We start from the raw sequence: 22,093 nt of genomic DNA on the forward strand, positions 1-22,093 counted from the left end.
GTGTGCATGGTGCCACCAATCCTGCCAGACTGCCTGCTAAGAGGGAAGAAGCCTGACCCTGCAAGATGAGGAACTGTCCGGGGGAGAACTCCCGAGAGTTCCTGGCTGGAGGAACACAAGGAGAAAGTGGACACCCAACCCCTGAGAAAGGGAAGCCAGGAGCCACCAGTGCTGCAGAGGGACTGGTATTGCATTGTATGCTATGGCAGCATTGTATAGCACTTACTAGCCCTATGTGGGGCACTGAAGTGGTTGCCTAAATGAGTAGCATGCTACACCATGTAGTGGTAGACGCACGGTTTGATGGCTTTCAGTATGCTGTTAGCTTTGAAAAGCTCTGCAGATCTGTTAAAGGTATTTCATATGAGTATGCTTAGCTGGTTACTGCACTCTATTGTCCAATTTGACATTTTGTGTATAGATGTGGTCCTGAGCTGACATGCTTAGAGGGAGAGAGAAGTGGAGGGATCTGTAGAGATGGGCATTTTTAAATCATCCTATATCTGAGTGTCTTTGTGAGATGTAAAGAAGCGGTTAGATTGTATAGATATTTGGGACCTGAAAGTGAATGGACTATATTCAAGTTCTCCAAAATCGTCCAGTAATTGGTTATTCCATGCCTAATCATTTCTTGTCTTTGGTATTTGGCTGTACAGTGATGTTGATGGACAACCCTCATAGAAGATATATATTATGTGAACTTAATAGGTATAAGTTGCAATTTGTTACTGACACCTGCTTATTATGGTTTTAGTATTATTGTGGGCCATAACAGTTATATATGGAGGAATTTAACTATATAATGAAACTGCGCACCATGGGTCAGCTCTATTTTTGCTTACCTGAATAATGAAAGTAGTTTACTGGTTGAGTTGTATGCAATTTGCGTGTTGCAAGTAGAGGATTGCGCTTGAGAGTGTGACTGTTTTCTGGGTATGCTCAAATATGGGTCCTGTCCATAGGGTGTCACTGGAACCAAGCAGTACCTGGCTCATGACCCTAATCAGGGTGAAACAGTCCTAGGTTGCTTGTGTTCCAGTTCAGACAGGACCTGGCCTAGTGGTTCGGGCTGGACTGTTTGCACTGCAGCAGGGTCAAGACTGATTTGCATTTGGCGGGGTCCAAACTGAGGTGGCATGGTGTTGTACATAACCATGGGATGCAGCCTGAGTAATTACTAATGGCTGAAATTAATACAAGCATTCTATCCACCACTTTTTGAATACTTCAGAGCTCTTTTGTCCCTTGTGATAGATGGGTGACCCATTTTTCCAAAATCTTTAGACAAAGTAATGAGGACGCCACAGGGCAAGACTTGGAGCCGTTGCATGAGGGGGGCGTTCCCCTGAACATTTCTAATGGAGACGTCTATCTGGCTATACAGGCCAGTGCCGGGGGTCGGGCCCAAGGCCCAGATGGGGTGCCAGTAAATGTTTTTAAATCTTCCCCTGAACTGTGGGGCCCTAGCTTAACTTCGGTGTTTGATACAGCCACAATAGATACGATCCCATCTTCTTGGGGCGAATCCACTATTGTACCCATATTTAAACAAGCATTTACAATGCAATGGTCTCGGCATTGGTAAAGTTAGAGCTATTGGCATTGCTCATGACCTTATTTTTGTTTATGTTTTTGTTTTTAAAACATTTAAAGAAACGGCATTGTCATGAGCACTGCCAATAGCTCTAACTTTAACAATGCCGAGACCGTTGCATTGTAAATGCTTGTTATCTATGGCCCAGTGTGTGCCCCTAAAAATCACATCTAGGGACAGCACTGGCAACAGTTTACTCTAACTGCCATTGGTTGTGTACGGACATAAATTCAGGGCTGTAGCCCATCTGTTGTAATATCATCCCGAAAAAAGGCCATTCAAGGGAATCAAATGCCTTTTATGGCATTAGGTGATATTATTATCGCTGGATCGCATACCTCTTTGCCTTAAGTAGGCATCCAAAATGACACTGCATAATGTGGCTGGTGGAGTTGTTTGTCATGAAGCCAAATTGCTGCTGCTGGATGAATTTAGTTATACCTTCTTACAGGCAGTTATCTAGGACCAGTGTCAATATTTTAGGTTCAAGTTCAATACTGAGATAGACCTGTATGAGTCACATTTATTTCATAGACCCTTAATTATTGCTATGTGGAGACCGTTTGAACCAGGCGCTTTCCCACTTTGCATTTGTTTACTGCTTCCAGAAGTTTTAAAATATAATTTCGTGATAACTTCTTAGTTGTAAGATTCCTTACAAAGCTCACTTTTTACAGATAGTCTGCAAATGTTTGTACTAGCTCGTCTGTCATTTTACCCAATCACCTTTTTTCACAATGAATGCCCCAAACCCATATTTGGCTTTCCTCAGTTTATTTTCTACATCCTACAGCTTTTATTGTTTGGTGCAACCATGTGCTCTGGTTGTCTGCTCTGTTAGTATTCTATATTTCTGTCTTAGCATCTGCTATGTATTGTCTGATTGATGGTGTTGCCCATGTCTGAATTTTAATTCATCAGTTGTTATTTAATATCTCTTGCCTTCACTTCCCTCTGTGGTTTTAGAGATGCCTTGTCCTCTCACTGCCATTTTATCTGCTTCCCATAACTGTACCTCTGATTGAACTGTGGTATCTTTCAAGTGCTTCATCACTTCTGTATCCTTCAGTTCTCATGTCTCTAGTTTCCATTCCTTGCATTGTCATTGAGTGGGAGCTTCAGGTGTGTCAGATGTGAGTAGCTACAGATTCCTTTTGCAAGGAATAAAGATATCCTCATATCTCCGGCTTTGTGTTGTAGGAACTAGAAGGTAGTCTAACCAGCGAAAACTGACCTTTTTTTTGCAATGTGCCTAGCACATATATAGAAATATAGAAATATATATAGGTTGTATATCTGTCTGGTGTTGTGACCCTTCGTGAAAGGCATTTCCTCTTCCTGGAAGATGGTCGTGTTGTCAGGGAACACCAAATGTATCATGTGCCCCAAATATAAGGGCTTTAATGTCTTGCAAAATGTTGCCTATTATTGACATAATGTTGACACTGGCATAATAATAGTAAATCTTGACACATGCCAGGCATTCTTGGACTAATCATGGTAACTATCCTTGCCATATCTTGGGTATGCTTGGCCCAATGGTTGCAATCTATCAAAAATTGTGGCTATTGTTGGAAAAATGTCCAATGCTGACATGTGGGGTTTGTTAGAATTATGGTAAGCGGCAGTGGCACAACTGTAGTCCTGACATAATGGAGTGCATACTTGATATGATGTAGCCATCTTCGGCACTATGGAAGGCATCCCAGGTGAGTGATGGTAAACTCTGGACAGGTGAGACGTAATCTGTCTGTGTGATGCATTTGTACTAGGAAATGACAAGTTGACTTTTAATGATCATGCATGAAATCTGATTTTCTACGCAAAAGTTTTTTTTAAAGTGTGTATTTGATAGAAAACCAATATCTCACATTTTGAGATATGCTGGTATTTAAAAACAAAATAATGAAAATCTAAAATATATTTAAGCTGGTCTTTGAATGATAATACCGAATTGTAGAAATGTATAGCTTTTAGTTTCTTCCTCTGTGCTAATGGGCACTGCAGTGGTTATTTCATTAATCATGAGAAGGCATTTGATTAGGAAAAAGCTTTCCTTGAAATTGCTGTTAATAACTCGGTCTTAGGCACTTGGGTGGGAGGTGTTCTACTACAAAATAGAATTTTAAATATCGCCCAGTCAAAATATTGTTCCAGACTGTAGACTACCGCAATTTCATGAAAGTAAGTATAAATAAGTATAATGTTAGTTACATTCTTAACTCCACATCTATTTATCTTGAAGATGTATACAGCTTCAAGGAGTGCAGATGTGGAGTTTAGAATTGCAAATCTATACTTACCTATATGTATGAACCTTCATGTTATTGTATTCGTCAATATTCTGGATGTGGTCTTTTGGCATCACTCAATATAGTGACATACAGCTGGATGGTCACTGTTTATATATCTCAAAGGAAACTTAGAAGGGGTGGTCACTATTGTGATTGTCTCTAAAGTGGTCGCTACTGCAACAACTGTCAGAGTCATTTGTGACTTGGGCTATTTTCAGCAGTCAGAAATGGCTCTTGTCAGAGACCCCTCAATTAAAGCATAGTTTTTATACTGGAAGGATATCCTTCCAGTACAAAGCCTATGCATGAGAGAACGCTGCCACTTTTCCACTATGGTGCAAGGGGTTGTGCATTAGCGCCTAGTAGCCTAAAGAGTGCCAGTGCTGGGGGAAATAAAAACAGCACCATATCTTAATAGAAATGCCACTATTTTCACTCTCCCTTTGATGCAGCATATAAACTTTGGCTTCGGTGTTGTGTTACCTCACATTTTAGTGAATGTTCATTTTTAATCTCTTTGTACATTTTGCAGCAGCCTATCTTATAACGTGTGCAATAAAACAAATTAAAATGACTTGCATATTCGCAGGGCTTTCAGTTGCAGCCTGGGACCTCGTCGCGCTATAAATTAAACATGTCCAGCTCAGTAACCAGAATTCAGTTTTCTCTCTGGATACACAGAGACAATGACATCCGCAATTAACTCATTAACCAACTGACCTTCCATAACATTAAATAATGCAACATCTACCGCAGTGTGTACAGCGGTGAGTTACATGGCCACCACATACATTACACAAGATCGCATTCATTTTTCCAGTACGGAGAAATTACGTGACGTGCCCAGAATTCACAGAGAATACTGAAGCAAAAACGAGAACCGGTAGATGCAGCAGGCGAGCCTTGGTTACACGACGGGGTGGGGGGGATCTGAATCCCTTTTTGCCCAAAGGGCTTTTTCCCACCAGTCTGAATCCCGACCCGGTCGGTGCCTGGGAATTTCTTCATCAATAGAGGCAGGACTCAGACGAAGATGATGCTCGGGGGTGGACGTAAATAGCAGGAGAAGCCCAGCATGTAGCTGCATGTCGAGGTTCTCCCCTCTACTGAAAGATACGTATCAAAAAAAGTGGTATCACGTTTCTTAATCCAAATAACCGTTTCCCTTAAAGACTGCTAGAGTAAGAAAATCGCGACGTTCCGCTTTTCCTCAAAATCTGCATGGTTGTTGTTTGAAGAAGCTGAGGGAGTGTGGGAGGGTCGCAGCCCCGCGAAGAAGTGACGCGCAGCGAGGCAAGGGCGGAGTGTAGCTGCTGGGCGGAACTTCGTAGCACTGGCACTCAAATTTCTAACACCGGAAGTTTTGCTTTCTGAATCTTGTTTCAGATAGATCTCCGTTTCCAATCGCTGCTGGAAGTAAAAAAAAACAACGGCCCCGGGCACTAGATCCTGGGACTTGCACAGAAGCAGCCTTCGCCATCTCCCGGCAGTGAGCATCATCCCACACTTGCTTGCATGGGGCATGAACACGGCGCCGGACGGATGGATCCTCACGGCCAGACGATAGGGAAAAAATGGCGGATGGAAGCTCCAAAACTTTTTCGGATTCGGGGGCGTGTTCCTGCTGTTCTAAAAGGGCGTGGCTAAAAAGTGGAAAGAACAGCAAGAAACACGCCCCCGAATCTGAAAAAGACGGAGCCTATTTGGAGGGACGGCTCTCTCCTCCAATGGCTGGCCTCCGTTTAGGAAGCCAGCCAATGGAGGAGAAGCAAAAAGAGAGGCGGGCTAAATAGCCACTCTAGAAAACATTAAATCTTCCGACTTCCGGTTCTGCCTTCGGCAGACCGGTAGTCCTCGACCTAAAAAGGGGATAAAGCGGATCCAAAAAACTATCGCCCCATTTTCCTCCTGGACGCCTCCTTGAAAGTAATGAGTTAGAGTCCGGTTGGAGGTTGGGTCCAGAAAACAAGTGGGAACTATTGAACAAGGTATCAATTTAGAGCCATTAATTGGTAAATATACTAGAGCTAATTATGTTTTGCCAATTTAAGTAGCGCCATCAATTTGGTCGACCATAACTTACTTTGGTCAACTCTGAGCTCCCTGGGTGCACCCAGGCCAATCATTTGGTTTTTCTCCCGTCTCTAGGAGAACCTAACTAGTCAAATTCGGTTTGGCCCCCAGGGGGACTGTTCAACTAAATTTAAAGTGGGTCGAGGACTTCGTTAAGGGTGTGTGCTACCACCAATATTATTTTCCCTTTTTAGCAAAGGGGTAGATAATTACCTGCAGTCGGTCCAGGCACGGGCGGGTGGTCGGCCGATACCTGTATTGTTATATGGCAATGATGCAGTAATATTAGCATCCAGAGACTAATGAATGCTTTCGCAGATTTTACGACTTTAAAGAAAATGGTAATCAACAAATCTAAAACAGTAACCATGATTTGTGGGACTAAGCATAAATCCTGTAAATCATTTTTTATTGATATTACCCCAATTGTTTTAGTGAATCCGTTTTATTATTTGGGTATTTTATTTGCAGGCAATGGCTCATGGTCACAACACGTTTTAAACAAAGCTAAAATGAGCAGGGCATCACAGGGGGTTTGTAAATTCTCTGGGTCTCTGGGATTATACAAATAGCAAGTCCCTGCAAGTAAAGAACAGCTTTTTAAAACGTTTATTATGCCTACCTTCTTCTGTATCAAATACTATTTTGCATCATGAGGTCAGGCTACAGTTTTTAGAGGATCTCCTTTTAGCCAGACCGCTGTTATTGTGGGCTTCATTATGGGCTAAGGAAGAAACTGGTTTTACTGGAACCATTTTTTTAGACTGTATAACCTTGAATGATGTACTTAGTACCACCTGGCTACTGTATATTAACTCCTCCCTCTCTAGGCTGTTCAATTTATCTATCTGGTTGGATCCTACAAAGGTATAATTACTACCGAAAGGGAGGGTTAAAGAAACCTTTCTTCAGTATAGACTTGATCAACGATCGATGGACGATAGGAACAAATTAACAGTTGCCTTTTATAAGTCTTTGAACTTGGGGGAGGGAGGAAATAGCCATTTATCATATGTGACTAATATGCAGCATCGTTTGGTGCTGGTAAGAATTGTACACTACCTAGTTGCTTTCCCAATTATGAAATCCCGTCCACCCGATACAGCTCTTTGCCCTTGCAACGGCCAAAGCAAACAAAGCACACTGCACTTTCTATTGTTCTGTAAATTTTACCAGAATTTTAGGGGTTTTATCTTAAACCTATGCTTGTTGCACAGAATATTAGGTCACATAAAATAGCACTAAGTGGACTAAGTGGACCTTTTGTATGTTATGATGTTGCTCTATTTATTTTGAAAGCTATCAATGTGAGGGAAAGTATTATGTAATAGCGCAGCAAATGAATTTAATCATTATTATTGTATATATTATATACTTTTATGGCTGCTTTTGATAGCCGAATAAAGTTTTACGAAACGAAATAAATGCTTCAGAGAGACTCCTAGTCTCTCTAGTTTCCGTCGCGAACCGTGAAAGTCTACATACATCCACACATCAGGCTGCATTTATCAGCAAAGGTGGGGGCTGCAGCTTCTGTGTCATGTGTAATGGCATGGCCCAGGTCAGGCGGCAAATACGCGGCCCTTTGCATTCCAGCCAGCAGTGGGCTCCAAGTTCCCTAATCCGGTCCGGGTCGCCGTGACAAGCCTCCGTGTCAGCCCAAAAGTGGACTATAATTGCCAGAAGCATCCACATGGTGGTGCCTGGGCCTGCTTTGTAAAACTAGACCATCCACGGCTTGGAGAAGAAGCAAGCTGGCCCCGATATTCTTGGTAGGCACCGGTGATACTGCAAATGATCCCTGCAGGCCTCTGGCAATGGTGGGACTGAACTGCTAAGCTTGCCCTGGAGGAAGCTCAAGAACTAAAAACTTCTTACCCAATACGAACCTGGGGGTAAGAACCAGAGCAAACAATGATTGATTAAGCATTTGAATTGTGGGAAAATGTAATCGGCACCAAGCCTTATTCAAATTTCTACACAAGTTTTACTGGGAGTCATAAGGTTGGCAGTGAACACTGGGGATGTGTGGGGGATGTATCACCCACAAGAGAATCGAGATCAGGGGCATCACCATGTATGCTGGACTAAACCGTGTAGTATTGATTACTGCTGTATAAGTTATTTTTACAAAACACAAGCAATGGGTGGGATATAAAAGTTAATCTGTCTGTAGACTGATTGTTGAGTGCTGAACTTAACCACTCAAGCTCCCTGAGAGGTCTGTGAGTGTTCGTCCTCACTACCATGAGCATGTGGAAAGGGTTGTACTGGGCCAAGCTTGCACAGCAATAAAATAACACATCCCAGGACATCAGTTGCAAATGACAACTGAGGCCCAGGAGCCCCTTTCTCCTCTGCGGCCACGAAAGGAGTCTGATACACTGTGTAGTGCCTTCAATAAGAGCTCTGCCATGGTGGCATAGACAGTTCATAAGAAACTGAAGCCTTATCGCCACTTCTTGACCTGATAAATATTGAACAACTATGCCACTACCAAAAGTGTGCACAGAGAGCAAAAATACGGCATAGTATGACAGGGGTGACATTAAGAACATGCAGAGGAAATTGAAACAATTTAGTACAAGAAAGAGTTTGGGAAGATTTAGGTACAGATAACAGGTTGTGGGGAAAAGAGACCATGGAATGTCCATCAGTGATGAACAGGAAAATGTGACAAACTGAGAATTCCATGTCTACGGTTTGTCATACAAGTAATGTGCAATTCTGTGTGCTGGCATGACTTGGTAGATTGTCACAGGGACTCTCTACATGTGAGAACATGTCCAGTAAGCAATGACTCTGGAATGCAAATAAATGATAGTATTGCAATTGAATTATTGTAATATTAATGATGTAATTTAGGAGGGAGAGGCCAGAAAGAGAACTGCAGGAGAAGCTCTTAATCAGCAATGGCATTAGCCTCCTGCAGTCGAGATAAAAGGGCAGCAAAACAAACAAGTTACTTACCTTCAGTAACGGTAAGAAACCTTAGTTAGTTATAGATTCCTTACCTTAGAATTACCCCCAGGCGTCAGACTGGATTCGGAAAGTTTTTTCGTCAGCAGTACCTCTGCACGTCGGAAGGTGGCGTCGGTTGGCTCCGTATCCATTGTCGCGTCGAGGTCGTCGGGGTGACGTCACAGCAGCTACTTAGACGCCGCCCTCGCGTGCTGACGTCAGTTCTGTACACGACTTTCCGTGACAGAAACGCAGAGTCATGCAAGACACTGACCACTGGTGAACAAAACTATGGCCCTGAAACGATATCCTTAACCTTAGAAATCAGTTCGCAGAACGTGGAGTATGGGTGGGGAGGTAAGGAATCTATAACTAACTAATGTTTCTTACAGATATAGCATTATCGAAGGTAAGTAACTTGTTCATCTGAAAGAAAACGTTAGTTATAGATTCCTTACCTTAGAATAGATACCCCAGCAATACCAACCCCGGTGGTGGGTCTGCAAACCAAGATCACACCAGAAAGTCCTGGAGAACAGAACGGCCAAAGAAGCCGTCTCTCCAGACTTGGCTGTCCAGGCAGTAGTGTTTCTTAAACGTGTGCAGCGATACCCACGTGGCCACCTGACAGATGTCATTTAGAGGAACTCCTCTTCCCCAGGCAGTAGTGGCCGCCGTCGCCCTGGTGGAATGGGCACGTAGCCTGACCGGAGGCTCCTTTTTAGCCAGAGAATAGCAGGCCTTAATATACAAAATGACCCATCGAGAAATGATGCGTTTGTGTACGGCCAGACCTTTCTTGGCGCCCACGTAGTCAACAAAGAGTTGGTCATCCACCCGGAACTGTTTTGTGCGATCCAGATAGAAAGAGAGCGCATGTTTTGGGTCCAGACGGCGGAGCCTCTCTTCCTCCTTCGAAGGAAGCGGAGGCGGAAAGAAGGTGGGCAAAGTGATGGTCTGCCCGATGTGGAAGGCAGTGACCACCTTAGGAAGGAAGGATTGACGGGTCCTGAGAACCACCTTGTCCGGATGGACAGACAGGAAAGGAGGTTTGGAAGAAAGGGCCTGGAGCTCACTCACCCTTTTAGCAGAAGTGGTGGCTACCAGGAAAGCGGTCTTAAGAGTCAAGAGTCTTAAAGGACAGTTATGAAGCGGCTCAAAAGGAGCGCACATCAAATAGGTAAGAACAAGATTCAAGTCCCACTGAGGGATAATGAAGGGGATTGGAGGAAAGAGATGTGTTAAGCCTTTTAAGAAACGGTTAACCATCGGGGACTTGAAAAGAGAAGGTTGAGCTGGCAGCCGAAGGAAGGCAGAGATGGCTGAAAGATAGCCCTCGATAATACCCAGAGCAGAGCCCTGCTGGGCTAAAGAAAGAAGGAACAAGAGAACTTCAGAAAGAGGCAGAAAGGGGATCCACAGCCTTTGCTGTGCACCATGCCACAATCTTGTTCCACCGACAGGCATATGCCGTCTTAGTGGAGGGACTCCTGGCTGCCAAGATTACGTCACAGACTTTGGGAGGCAGGTCGAAAGACGTCAACTGCCGCCTCTCAATCTCCACGAAAGGAGGTGGAGACTGGACAGGTTCGGGTGGAGGACCGTCCCCTGCTGCTGCGACAGAAGATCCTCCCGCAGAGGCAGGCTGATCGAAGGATTGATGGCCTTGTTGAGCAGATCGGGATACCAGACTCTTTGTGCCCAATCCGGAGCCACAGGAATGACTTGGGCCAGGTCGCGCCTGATCTTCTTCAGCTCTCTGGGCAGAAGTGGTATAGGCAGAAAGGCGTACAACAGACCGCAACTCCACTCGCGATGAAAAGCTTTGCCTAGCGAATGTCGGCTTGGAAATTCCAACGCGCAGAATTGCTGACATTGAGCGTTCTCTTCGGTGGCGAATAGATCTAACCAAGGCTCTCCCCACTGTTGAAAGAGACCTTGCACCACATCCGAGTGAAGGTGCCATTCGTGATCCATCATACACCTGCGGCTGAGTTTGTCCGCCCTGGCATTCAGGGAACCTGACAGGTGTTGAACCACCAGGGATATGGCCTGATGTTCCAGCCATGTCCAGAGGCAAAGGGCCTCCTGACATAGGGTCCACGACCCCACCCCGCCCTGTTTGTTGCAGTACCACAGGGCAGTGGTGTTGTCCGTGAACACCTGCACTACTCTTCCCCGGACAGAGGGAGGGAATGCTTTCAGTGCAAGACTAATCGCCCGGAGCTCCAGAAGGTTGATGTGAAGCCCAGACTCTGCTGGAGACCAGAGGCCTCTGATCTCCGCCCCTCCCATGTGGCTGCCCCATCCCAGAAGGGAGGCGTCCGTCACCACAGTTTGGTCTGGTTGAGGAAGGGAAAGGGATGTGCCATTGACCCAATCCTGGTTCGTGAGCTACCACTGCAGTTGTTGTGCAGTGCCCTCCGAGATCTGGACGCAATCGGACAGATTCCCCTGATGCTGCGCCCACTGGAACTTCAGGTCCCACTGAAGAGCCCGCATATGCCACCTGGCATGATCTACCAGCAGGATGCAGGAGGCCATGAGGCCCTGCAGCCCCAGAGTCATTCTGACTGGAACCCAGGATAGAGGCTGAATAATCGGAATCATAGCCCAAATATCCTAGACTCGCTGTTCGGGTGGATGGACCCGAAACCATGTCGTGTCCAGAACCACTCCGATGAAGAGGAGCTTCTGAGAGGGAATCAGGTGTGACTTCGGCACATTGATGGAGAACCCCATCGAATGCAGGAGGTCGGCTGTAGTCTGGAGGTGGGAGACGACTGCCTGGGGGAGCCCGCCTTCAACAGCCAGTCGTCGAGATAGGGGAAGACTGAAACCCCTGATCTGCGCAGATGAGCTGCGACCACCACCATCACTTTTGTGAACACCCGAGGGCCGTTGGTAAGGCCAAAGGGGAGCACGGTAAATAGAAAATGCTTGTGGCCCACTGTGAACCGTAGGTAACGCCGGTTGGCCGGCAGGACGGGGATGTGAAAATAAGCGTCCTGCAAGTCCAATGCTACCATCCAGTCTTCCGGGTCGAGGGCAGACAAGATCTGACCACGCGTCAACATCTTGAACTTCTCCTTCCGGAGGAAGCGATTGATGTTCCTGAGGTCCAATATAGGACGCAGGCCCTTGTCCTTCCTGGGAACCAGAAAGTAGTGGGAGTAACAACCACAACCTACTTCTGGGACAGGAACGCGTTTGATGGCTCCCTTGGCCAAGAGAGCCATAACTTCCTGCTGGAGAAGAGCCAGATGATTATCCGACATGCGGTGGTATCTCTGTGGCATAGCTGGAGGGGTAGTCTTGAAGGGGAGGGAGTAGCCCCTTCGGACTATTTGCAAAACCCACCTGTCCGACGTGATGGTGCGCCAGTGGAGGAGGTGATGACGGATCCTGTCGCCCACTGGCGTTTGATGGGCCTGGAAGGTCAGACTAGGAGGGTTTGGAGGCTGCTGCAGAGGGGGGTGGTTGGTGGACTGACCTGCCCGCTGGCCCCCGGAACCACGATGGTTGTTCCCTAGTCCCCGGCTGTGCGAAGATTGGGTAACTTGCTGCAGCCTGTGGCTCTGGGAGGGACGTAGCGGGGCACCCCTTCCGTGGCCACGAAAGGGGCGAAAAACAGACTGCGCAGGGTGGGTGGAGAGGCCCAAGGACTTGGCCATAGCCCGTGAGTCCTTGAAACGCTCTAGAGCGTTGTCTGCTTTGTGGCCAAAAAGGCGACGGCCATCAAAGGGCATGTCCATCAAGTACTGGACATCCTGAAAAGCCAGTGGACCTTATCTAGGCGTAGCGACGAAGCGCTACTGACGTGGAAATAGTTATGCTCATAGTCTCGGCAGTGTCCAGCGCACAACGTATTGTAAACTTTGCTGCATCACTCCCGGTGGCAATAGCCTGGGAGAGCACTGCCCGGGCCTCCTCCGGACACTGAGGCAGCACTTGCGCCACCGTATACCACACCGAGTGGGAATAACAGCCCAAGAGACAAGCGTGCTTACGGACCGCAGTCCTAAGCTGCTGGAAGAGAAAATGTTCTTACCAAGGGGGTCCAGCTTCTTGGATTCCCTTTCCGGTGGAGCAGTGAGCAGTGGGGAAGGCGCTTTGGAAGTGGAGGCTTGGACTACAAGCTCTCTGGGGTGGGGTGTTGTGAGAGGAAAGTTGGGTCGCCCAGAGCTGGGCGGTGGCATTGGGCAATCATCCTGTCCACGGGAGCCCCCGTGTTATGCCTGGACCATGTGCCCAAAAGGACGTCGGTGAGGGCCTCATTAAACGGCAGCAGGGGCTCTGAAGAGCTCCCAGCTGGTTGAAGAACCTCTGTAAGGAGGTTAATCCTGACCGCCACCATAGGAAGCTCGAGGTTGAGGGCCTCGGCCGCCCTACGCAACACCACTGCGTACGACGCTCCTTCCTCCGTAGCCACGGTAGGAGGAGACAACATGCCAAGGTCAGGGGAAGTGTCGAGACCACTGGCATCCCCCAGTTTCTCACTCCAGTCCTGGTCAGAACCTAGCTGGGCAGTTAAAGGGTCACCAAACCCCTCACAGTCCTCCTCCTCATTGTCTGGATGCCACTCAGGGTGAAAAGAGGCTCTAGGAGTTAACAGGGGCACAAAAACCCCACTCGGTGCCGGGTCCGGCATCGGTCCGGCTCCGCGTTCACGTCGAGATGGAGGCCAGGGTTAACGCGGGTCGGTATGCCGATCGGCGTCGAACGCGCTAGTGGTGCCGTCGGAAGCGGCGCCGGTGGAGGTGTAACGAGGTCAACCGGCGCTGATCCGGATCCAGGCCTGGATCTAAGGGCAGCCTGCGGTGCTGGAGCCGCTGGCAGCAAAGACCTAGGCCCCCCACCCAAGTCCGCGGGCCTGAAGGTCGGTCCGCCAAAAGATGGCATGCATTGCCTCGTAGAACGTATGAAGCTGGGCGGGAGTCGCTCCGGGTCCCGGAAAGGGAGGGAAACTCTGAGTCGACTCTGCTGGCTCTGCGTGCGGAGCCGCGGAAGGGGCACCACCCGCGTGCCTCATCGGATCGCCCGACCGACGAGGAGAAGTCGAAGACTTGGGGTCTTGGTCGCACTCCAGGCAAAAAAAAAAAACACGCGGTGCGGATCCGTCACAGACATCATGCGATGACAGGATCCGCAGGCCTTGAAACCGGGCATCCCTCCTGCACCGTTGGAGTCGAACACTCGAAAAAGAAGTCGACAAAAGTCGAGAAAAAGTTAGGCAAAAAATGACGGAGGTACCGCTCTTCCCGGATCTGCGCTGGCTGGCGCGGAAAAAGAAAGAACTGACGTCAGCGCGCGAGGGCAGCATCTAAGTAGCTGCTGCGGCGTCATCCCGACGACCACCACAACAGACGCGGAGCAGACCGATGCCAGCTTCCGACGCGCAGAGGGACTGTTGACGAAAAAACTTTCTGGATCCAGTCTGATGACTGGGGGTAATTCTAAGATAAGGAATCTATAACTAACGTGTTTCTTTCAGATGCATAAGTTAATTACTTGTCTAACGATATATCTGTAAGAGACATTAGTTAGTGATAGATTCCTTACCTTAGAATATCCCAAGGCGTCGGACTGGATCCAGAATGTTTTCGTCAGCAGTACCCCTGCGCGTCAGTAGGCGTCATCATACGGCTCCGTGTACGTCGCTGGCATCGTAGCCGCCGAGATGACGTCGTCAGATCTACTTAGACGCGCCCACGCGCTAACGTCAGTTCTGTACACAACTTTTCCACGCCAGAAGCACAGAGCCATGCCAGAGACCGACTGCTGGTGCAATAGAACTAGGGCCCTGAAAGGGATGACCTGAACCCTAGAGAACAGTTCGCAGAACGGGGAGGATGGTAAGGAATCTATCACTAACTAATGTCTCTTACAGATATATCGTTACACAAGTAAGTAACTACAGCATCTGAAAGAGACACGTTAGTGATAGATTTCCTACCTTAGAATACATACCCAAGCAATACCAACCCCGGTGGTGGGTCTGCGAAGTGAGATTACACCAGAAAGTCACGGAGAACTGAACGGCCAAAGAAGCCGTCTCTCCGGACCTGACTGTCAAGGCAATAGTGCTTAGTGAAAGTATGCAACGAGGCCCAAGTGGCCGCCTGACAGATGTCTTGAAGGGGGACACCGCATCCCAATGCTGTGGTAGCTGCCGTCGCCCCTGGTAGAATGGGCGTGCAGCCCAACCGGAGGTTCCTTTTTAGCCAGAGATAAACAGGCTTTAATTTATTTATTTATTTGCGGATTTATACAGCGCATAGCTGCCCCAGTGACGGGGCGTCTCAGCGCTTCCCAAAGGAACAGGTGCAAAAATTACTCCAACTAACTCAAACCAGAATTACTCCGGGAAAAGGCAGGTCTTCAAGGCCTTGCGAAATATCAAATGATTCTGAAAACCTCTGATAGAAGTCGGGAGGGAGTTCCACAGATGGGCACAAGACAACCCATCTGGAGATAGTTCGCTTGTGCACAGCCCGGCCTTTCTTGGTGCCCACGTAGCCAACAAAGAGCTGGTCATCCACCCGGAACTGTTGTGTGTGGTTGAGATAGAACGAGAGTGCACGTTTTGGGTCCAGACGGTGGAGCCTCTCCTCTTCTATTGAAGGGTGCGGAGGCGGAAAGAAAGTGGGCAGAGTTACAGTTTGCCCGAGATGAAAGGCAGAAACTACTTTAGGTAGAAAGGAGAGACGCGGTCGAAGCACAACCTTGTCCGGATGAATCGCCAGGAAAGGAGGTTTGCAGGAAAGAGCCTGGAGCTAACTCACCCGCCAAGCGGAGGTGATGGCCACAAGGAAGACAGTTTTCAAAGTCAATAACCGCAAAGGACAGTTATGAAGAGGCTCAAATGGAGCGCACATCAGATATGTGAGAACCAGGTTCAAGTCCCATTGAGGCATCACAAAAGGAGTAGGAGGGAAAAGGTGAGTAAAGCCTTTGAGAAATCGATTGACAACCGGGGACTTGAAAAGAGAGGGCTGATCAGGCAACCTAAGAAAGGCTGAAAGACCAGAAAGGTAGCCCTTGATAGTGCCCAAAGCAGAGCCCTGCTGGGCCAAAGAAAGGAGGAACAATAGGATCTCAGAAAGAGGGGCAGCAAGAGGATCAACAGATTTTGCTGTGCACCATGCCACAAATTGTTTCCACCGACAGGCGTATACCGTTTTAGTGGAGGGGCGCCTGGCTGCCAGAATCACATTACAGACTTCGGGAGGCAAGTCAAATGGAATCAGCTGTCGCCGCTCAATCTCCACGCAAGGAGGTGGAGGCTGGACAGGCTCGGGTGGAGGACCGTCCCCTGTTGCTGCGACAGGAGATCCTCCCGAAGAGGCAGTCGGATCGGGGGATCCATGCTCATACTGAGTAGCTCAGGATACCAAACTCTTCGAGCCCAGTCCGGTGCCACAAGAATGACTTGGGCACCAGACTGGGCCCGGTCACGCCTCATCTTCTTCAGCACTCTGAGCAGAAGTGGTATAGGCGGAAAGGTGTACAACAGACCGCAACTCCACTCGCGACGAAAAGTGTCGCCTAGCGAGTGCCGCTTTAGAAACTTCAACGTGCAGAACTGCTGACATTGCAAGTTTTCTTCAGTGGCGAATAGATCTAACCAGGTTTCCCCCACTGCTGAAAGAGACCTTGCACCACCTCCGAGTGAAGATGCCATTCGTGATCCAACATACACCTGCGGCTGAGTTCGTCCGCCCTGGCGTTCAGGGTACCTGCCAGGTGTTGAACCACCAAGGAAATGCCTTGACGTTCCAGCCACGTCCAGAGACGTAGAGCCTCCTGACATAGGGTCCACGACCCCACCCCGCCTTGCTTGTTGCAGTACCACATGGCGGTGGTGTTGTCTGTGAACACCTGCACTACTCTGCCCTTGACAGAGGGAAGGAATGCTTTGAGTGCAAGTAGGATCGCCCTGAGCTCCAAAAGGTTGATATGGAGCTTGGACAACGCCGGAGACCAGAGACCTCTGATCTCCGCCTCTCCCATGTGGCCGCCCCATCCCAGGAGGGACGCGTCCGTCACTACTGTGTGCTCCAGTTGGGGAAGGGAGAGGGATCTGCCGCTGACCCAATGCTGGTTCGTGAGCCACCACTGCAAGTCCTGTGCAGTGCCCTCCGAGATCTGGACGTAGTCGGACAGGTTCCCCAGATGCTGCGTCCACTGGAACTTCAGGTCCCACTGCAGAGCCCGCATATGCCATCTGGCATGATCGATTAGCAGGATGCAGGAGGTCATGAGGCCCAGCAGCCTCAGGGTCTTCCTGACCGAAATCAAGGACCAGGGCCGAAAGATCGGAATCATAGCTTGCTGTTCGGGAGGATAAACCCAAAACTGCGCCGTATGCAGAACTGCTCCGATGAAGAGGAGCTTCTGAGAGGGAATCAGGTGCGACTTCGGCACATTGATGGAAAACCCCAGCAAATACAGGAGGTCGGCCGTAGTCTGGAGGTGGGAGACGACTGCCTAGGGCGAGCCCGCCTTCAACAGCCAGTCGTCGAGCTAGGGGAAGACTGATACCCCTGATCTGCGCAGATTAGCTGCGACCACCGCCATCACTTTCATGAACACCAGAGGGGCGCTGGTAAGGCCGAAAGGGAGCACGGTGAACTGAAAGGGCTTGTGGCCCACTGTAGGTAACGCCGGTGGGCTGGCAGGATGGGGATATGAAAACAAGCATCCTGCAAGTCCAACGCTACCAGCCAGTCTTGCGGGTCTAGGGCAGACAAGACCTGAGCAAGCGTGAGCATCTTGAACTTCTCCTTCCGGAGGAAGCAATTGACGTTCCGGAGGTCTAAGATAGGGCGCAGACCTTTGTCCCTCTTCGGAACCAAGAAGTAGTGGGAGTAACAACCACGACCTACTTCTGGCATCGGAACGCGCTCGATGGTCACCTTGGCCAAGAGGGCCGTAACTTCCTGCTGGAGAAGTGACAAGTGTTCCCCCGACATGCCGTGGTACTGAGGTGGCAATGCTGGAGGGGTAGATTCGAAGTAAAGGGAGTAGCCCCAACAGACTATTTACAGAACCCACCTGTCCGAGGTTATGGAGCGGGAAGGTGATGGCGAGTCCTGCCACCCACTGGCGTCAGGTGGGCCTGAAACACCGGACTAGGAAGGTTTAGAGGCGGCGGCGGCAGGGGAGGTGGTGGACTGACTCGTCCGCTGTCCTCGGGATCCACCACGGCGGGCCCCACGTCCGCTGTGGCTGTGCAGCTTTGCAGGTCTGAAAAGAACCCGCCTGGGTGCCCCGACCTTGACCTCGAAAGGACCGAAAAGCGGACCCCGAGGGAGTACGCATGGTGGCGAGACCCAAGGACTGGGCCGCAGCCCGAGAGTCCTTAAAACGTTCCAGGGTGCTATCCGCCTTATCACCAAAGAGGCGTGTACCATCAAAGGGCATGTCCAACAGGGTGTTCTGGACATCCCCAGAGAAGCAAGTAGTTTGGAGCCAAGCATAACGACGGAGCGCCACAGTTGTGGAGAGTGCACTACCGAGAGAATCGGCCGTGTCAAGCCCACAACGATTAGTACATTTTGCAGCATCTCTGTCTTCGGTAATGGCTTGGGAGAGAACCACCCGTGCTTCAACAGGGCACTGATGCAGCACCTGTGCCACAGTGTCCCACACAGAATGGCAATAGCGGCCTAGCAGGCACGCAGTAATCACCACCCGCAACCCAGAGCTGGCAGATGTGAAAATCTTTTTCCCAAATTGCTCCAGTTTCCTAGATTCCTTGTCCGGAGGAGCAGAAGGGAACGCACTCGGCGAGGTAGAAGCCTGGACAACCAGATCTCAGGTGTTCTGTGAGAAAGCTGGGATCGCCCGGCGCCGGGCGATGGTGGCGCGCCACACCGGATCTCCTGTGTTAGGTTTGATCCAGGTGCCTAAAAGGATATCAGTAAGCGCTTCATTAAAGGGCAGTAACAGCTCTGCAGAGGAGGACTGCGGCTGCAGGACCTCAGTCAGATTAGTCCTGATAGGTACAGAAGGGAGCTCGAGGTTAAGAGCCTCAGCTGCCCTACGCAGCACCACTGAAAAAGTTCCAACCTCCTCCGTGGCCATGGAAGAAGGGGACAGATTACCAGGGTGTGGTACGAGGGTGTGGAGAGAAATCCACACTGGACCCTCCACATCTCCTTCCCATTCAGGCTCATCCTCGCATTGTGCCGCAAGAGGGTCCACAGATCCCTCCCAGTACTCTCTTTCGTCCACCGGTTGCTGAAGAGGCCAGTAAGGACGCGGTGCCCTGGGAAATAGGATAAACTCCCCTCCAAGAAATGGAATGGGAGGGTAAGATACCAGTACCAGTTCGGCGCCGTCCGGCGTCAGCGGCGGCGCCAAAGCCAGATCCAGGGCCGGTGCAGAGACCCGAGCCGGGCCAGAGCCGGCGCCGCCGTAGGGTATGGTGCCGGCGTAGCCGAGGCCAGAGGCGGCAGCACGGAGGCAAACTCTTCCGATGGATCCGCGGGGCCCGAAGGCGCTCCGGAGGGACCCGGCGGGGCAAACAAATGGCGCAAGGCCGACATGAAGGCCTGCACCTCATCCGAAGTCGCGTGCGGGCTCGGAAAGGGTGGGTAGGCTGCAGGCAACAACGGAGGCTCCAACGGAGCCGCGGGGGAGTTACCGCCCACTCCCTTCACCGCGTCCCATGACCGGTGAGGGGTAGAGGAAGAGCGACGTTGCTTCTTCAACTTTTTATGGTGCCTAAACTTACCTGTCCCCGATTTCGACGAGCGATGCTGATGGCTCTGCGACAGGTCCCTTGACCTCCCACGGGATCGGGACCTCGATCGGCGCGGAACCGATTGCCGGACCTCCAACAACTTTCGGGAACGCTCCCGCAAAGCTTTCGGCGCCATGGCCCGACAATCGGGGCACGCCTCGGGGTCATGGGCGTGCCCCAAGCAGAAGGGACACACGTCGTGAGGGTCCGATACTGTCATGTTTCGACGGCAGGCCCTACAGGACTTAAACCCGGGCATCCCGATTGCACCAGGAGTCAAGTACATGACAAAACAAGTTGTCAGAAACCAAGTTAAAACTTTTAACTAGGGGTACCGTTCTCTCTCGGATCTGCGCTGCTGCGCGGAAAAAGAAAGAACTGACATCAGCGTGCGTGGGCGCGTCTAAGTAACTCAGACGTCATCTCAGCTGCTACGACGCCAGCGGCGTACGCGGAGCCGTACAACGATGCCTACCGACCCGCAGGGGTACTGCTGACGAAAAGTTTCTGGATCCAGTCTGACGCCTGGGGATATTCTAAGGTAAGGAATCTATCAATAACGTGTCTCTTTCAGATTCAAATATTTAATGAGGGTGTTGACATCGTATTAAACAAATTATCCTTTAAAACTGAGTCAAAGAAATATCCTCAGAGAATATTATCTATCTGAAATTATAAAGTACAGATCAGCAGATGGCAACCAATGGCAGCTAAGCCCCTTACAAAAACGCAGAGGACACATTACGTCCACTGGGGCACTTTTTAAATATTAAGTGGAGAGGTTTTACTCTTGCTGGACCCAGAATCAGAGAGTCCATAAGAAGATTCTTGATAAAGAGGTATATCATGGCCTTTGAAGGTTGAGGAAGGAGAGAGTTTCTCAAATGTTTCAATACTACATTACATTTCTGTTTCTATGGTATGGGCAGTTTTGGAAGATAATTCGATAAACCCTGGTAAAGAATTTGGGGCATGGCTATAGAAATGATGTCACCTAGTTGTGGTAGTAAATAATAATTGTAACAAGGTGACACCTACCAATTGTTGGAAATGTACTGTTTTATGATGAAAACTCAATAAAAAGTGATGTTAAAAAACTGTGCTTCTACAAATTTTATACATTTGCAGAAAATGGAATTCTCTCGTAAATCCCTAATTGACAATATTACTGACTGGCCCTACTTCAACCATGGTAAGCAACCCTCTTGCTCCCACTGAGGTACTGATGTGGGAGCAGGCTGCATCACTGCATTATTTTAAGTATTAGCAAAAGAAGCATACTGTCCTAGGTGGTTTTCCTCAGTTTACTTTCTTCAAACACCACATAAATTCTCCCTGGGTAAACGTTTCCTGTTCCTGGATACCTTTTCACCGATCACATAGCACAGATCACCAGCTCTAGCATTAATTGCGTTCAGCTTACCTGCCCTTTCACAGCCTGCTCCTTCCTGCTCACGCCAGACTTCACATAGATCTCCTTCATGTTCTTCATATGTGAGTAGAAGATGAAGGAAATTCTGCCATCCACACAATCTGGACGATCTTGGGAAGGATGATGGGGAGAGGGGAGAAGAAAAGCATCCAGTAAGTCAATACCAACGGGATCCGCAGAATGGACAGTTATTTACCACTAATGTCTCCAGTGACATGCTACCCCTACCACTCAAGTTCTGTTCTAACTACTCTCCAAAGGGCTTCTATAAATAAATATTAATAAATAATTCCACATTGGTAAAGCGCAAACCTAACACCCCTAAGGATATCTAGGCGCCGAAGGGCTGTTGGGAGATTAAGTGAGGTATTGCCCAGAGTCACATGATGCTGAACTGAGCTGCTGCCGGGGATCAAACCATGAGCCCAGCGTTCCGGAGTAAGCCGCTCTGATCGCTGCGCCACACCGCTCGTTCTGGGAGTGAGTTGGGGTCTGCTAGTAACGAGCCAAAATGTTGTCTATTTACTACCTCTGTAGAAATTGACACACTGCACTTAAGGGGTAACCACAGCAAGCAGGTGCCCTCTGACACACCAAAGCAGCCCAGAATTACTAGAACACATTTCAATGCAGAAATGTAATGAGCAGCTCTATGTTCCAGATGTATTTTTTGATTCATTACCTGAAAGTCCCTCTCCTCCCCATACTTTGCTTGAAGGGGAAAGGGGGAAGGGCAAGTTAGGGTTTGAACATTATGCTACTGGACCTAACTACCGCCTTCCACTAGAAAGGGCAGGAGCGTGTGGAAATGGTAATGCAATCTAGAAACTTCCTTATATGGGGTGTATAAGTCGCTTCCTTATACAGTGAGGACAATGTATAACTCTTGATTGCATTCTCAGTTATGCACCCAAAACCCCTAATAAAAATATTTTTTTCCCCAAGAAACTTGGGAATAGAAGCCAGAACTTGTTTATGTTTTCTTGGTG

General features: G+C 49.0%; 1 protein-coding gene across 4 annotated transcripts in view; it reads right to left on the minus strand.

Moving 5' to 3' along the window:
- PIDD1 (p53-induced death domain protein 1) overlaps positions 1–22,093 on the minus strand; it is a 332,716-nt gene that overhangs the window by 44,864 nt on the left and 265,759 nt on the right. For all 4 annotated transcript variants that reach the window (XM_085644874.1, XM_085644875.1, XM_085644876.1 and 1 more), the window contains one exon: positions 21,096–21,214. In XM_085644874.1, the coding sequence (XP_085501000.1) occupies positions 21,096–21,214 (119 nt within the window). The remainder of the gene's footprint in view (positions 1–21,095; positions 21,215–22,093) is intronic.

Source organism: Triturus cristatus, chromosome 3_1 (genome assembly GCF_964204655.1).
Source record: "Triturus cristatus chromosome 3_1, aTriCri1.1, whole genome shotgun sequence".
Classification (NCBI taxonomy): domain Eukaryota; kingdom Metazoa; phylum Chordata; class Amphibia; order Caudata; family Salamandridae; genus Triturus; species Triturus cristatus.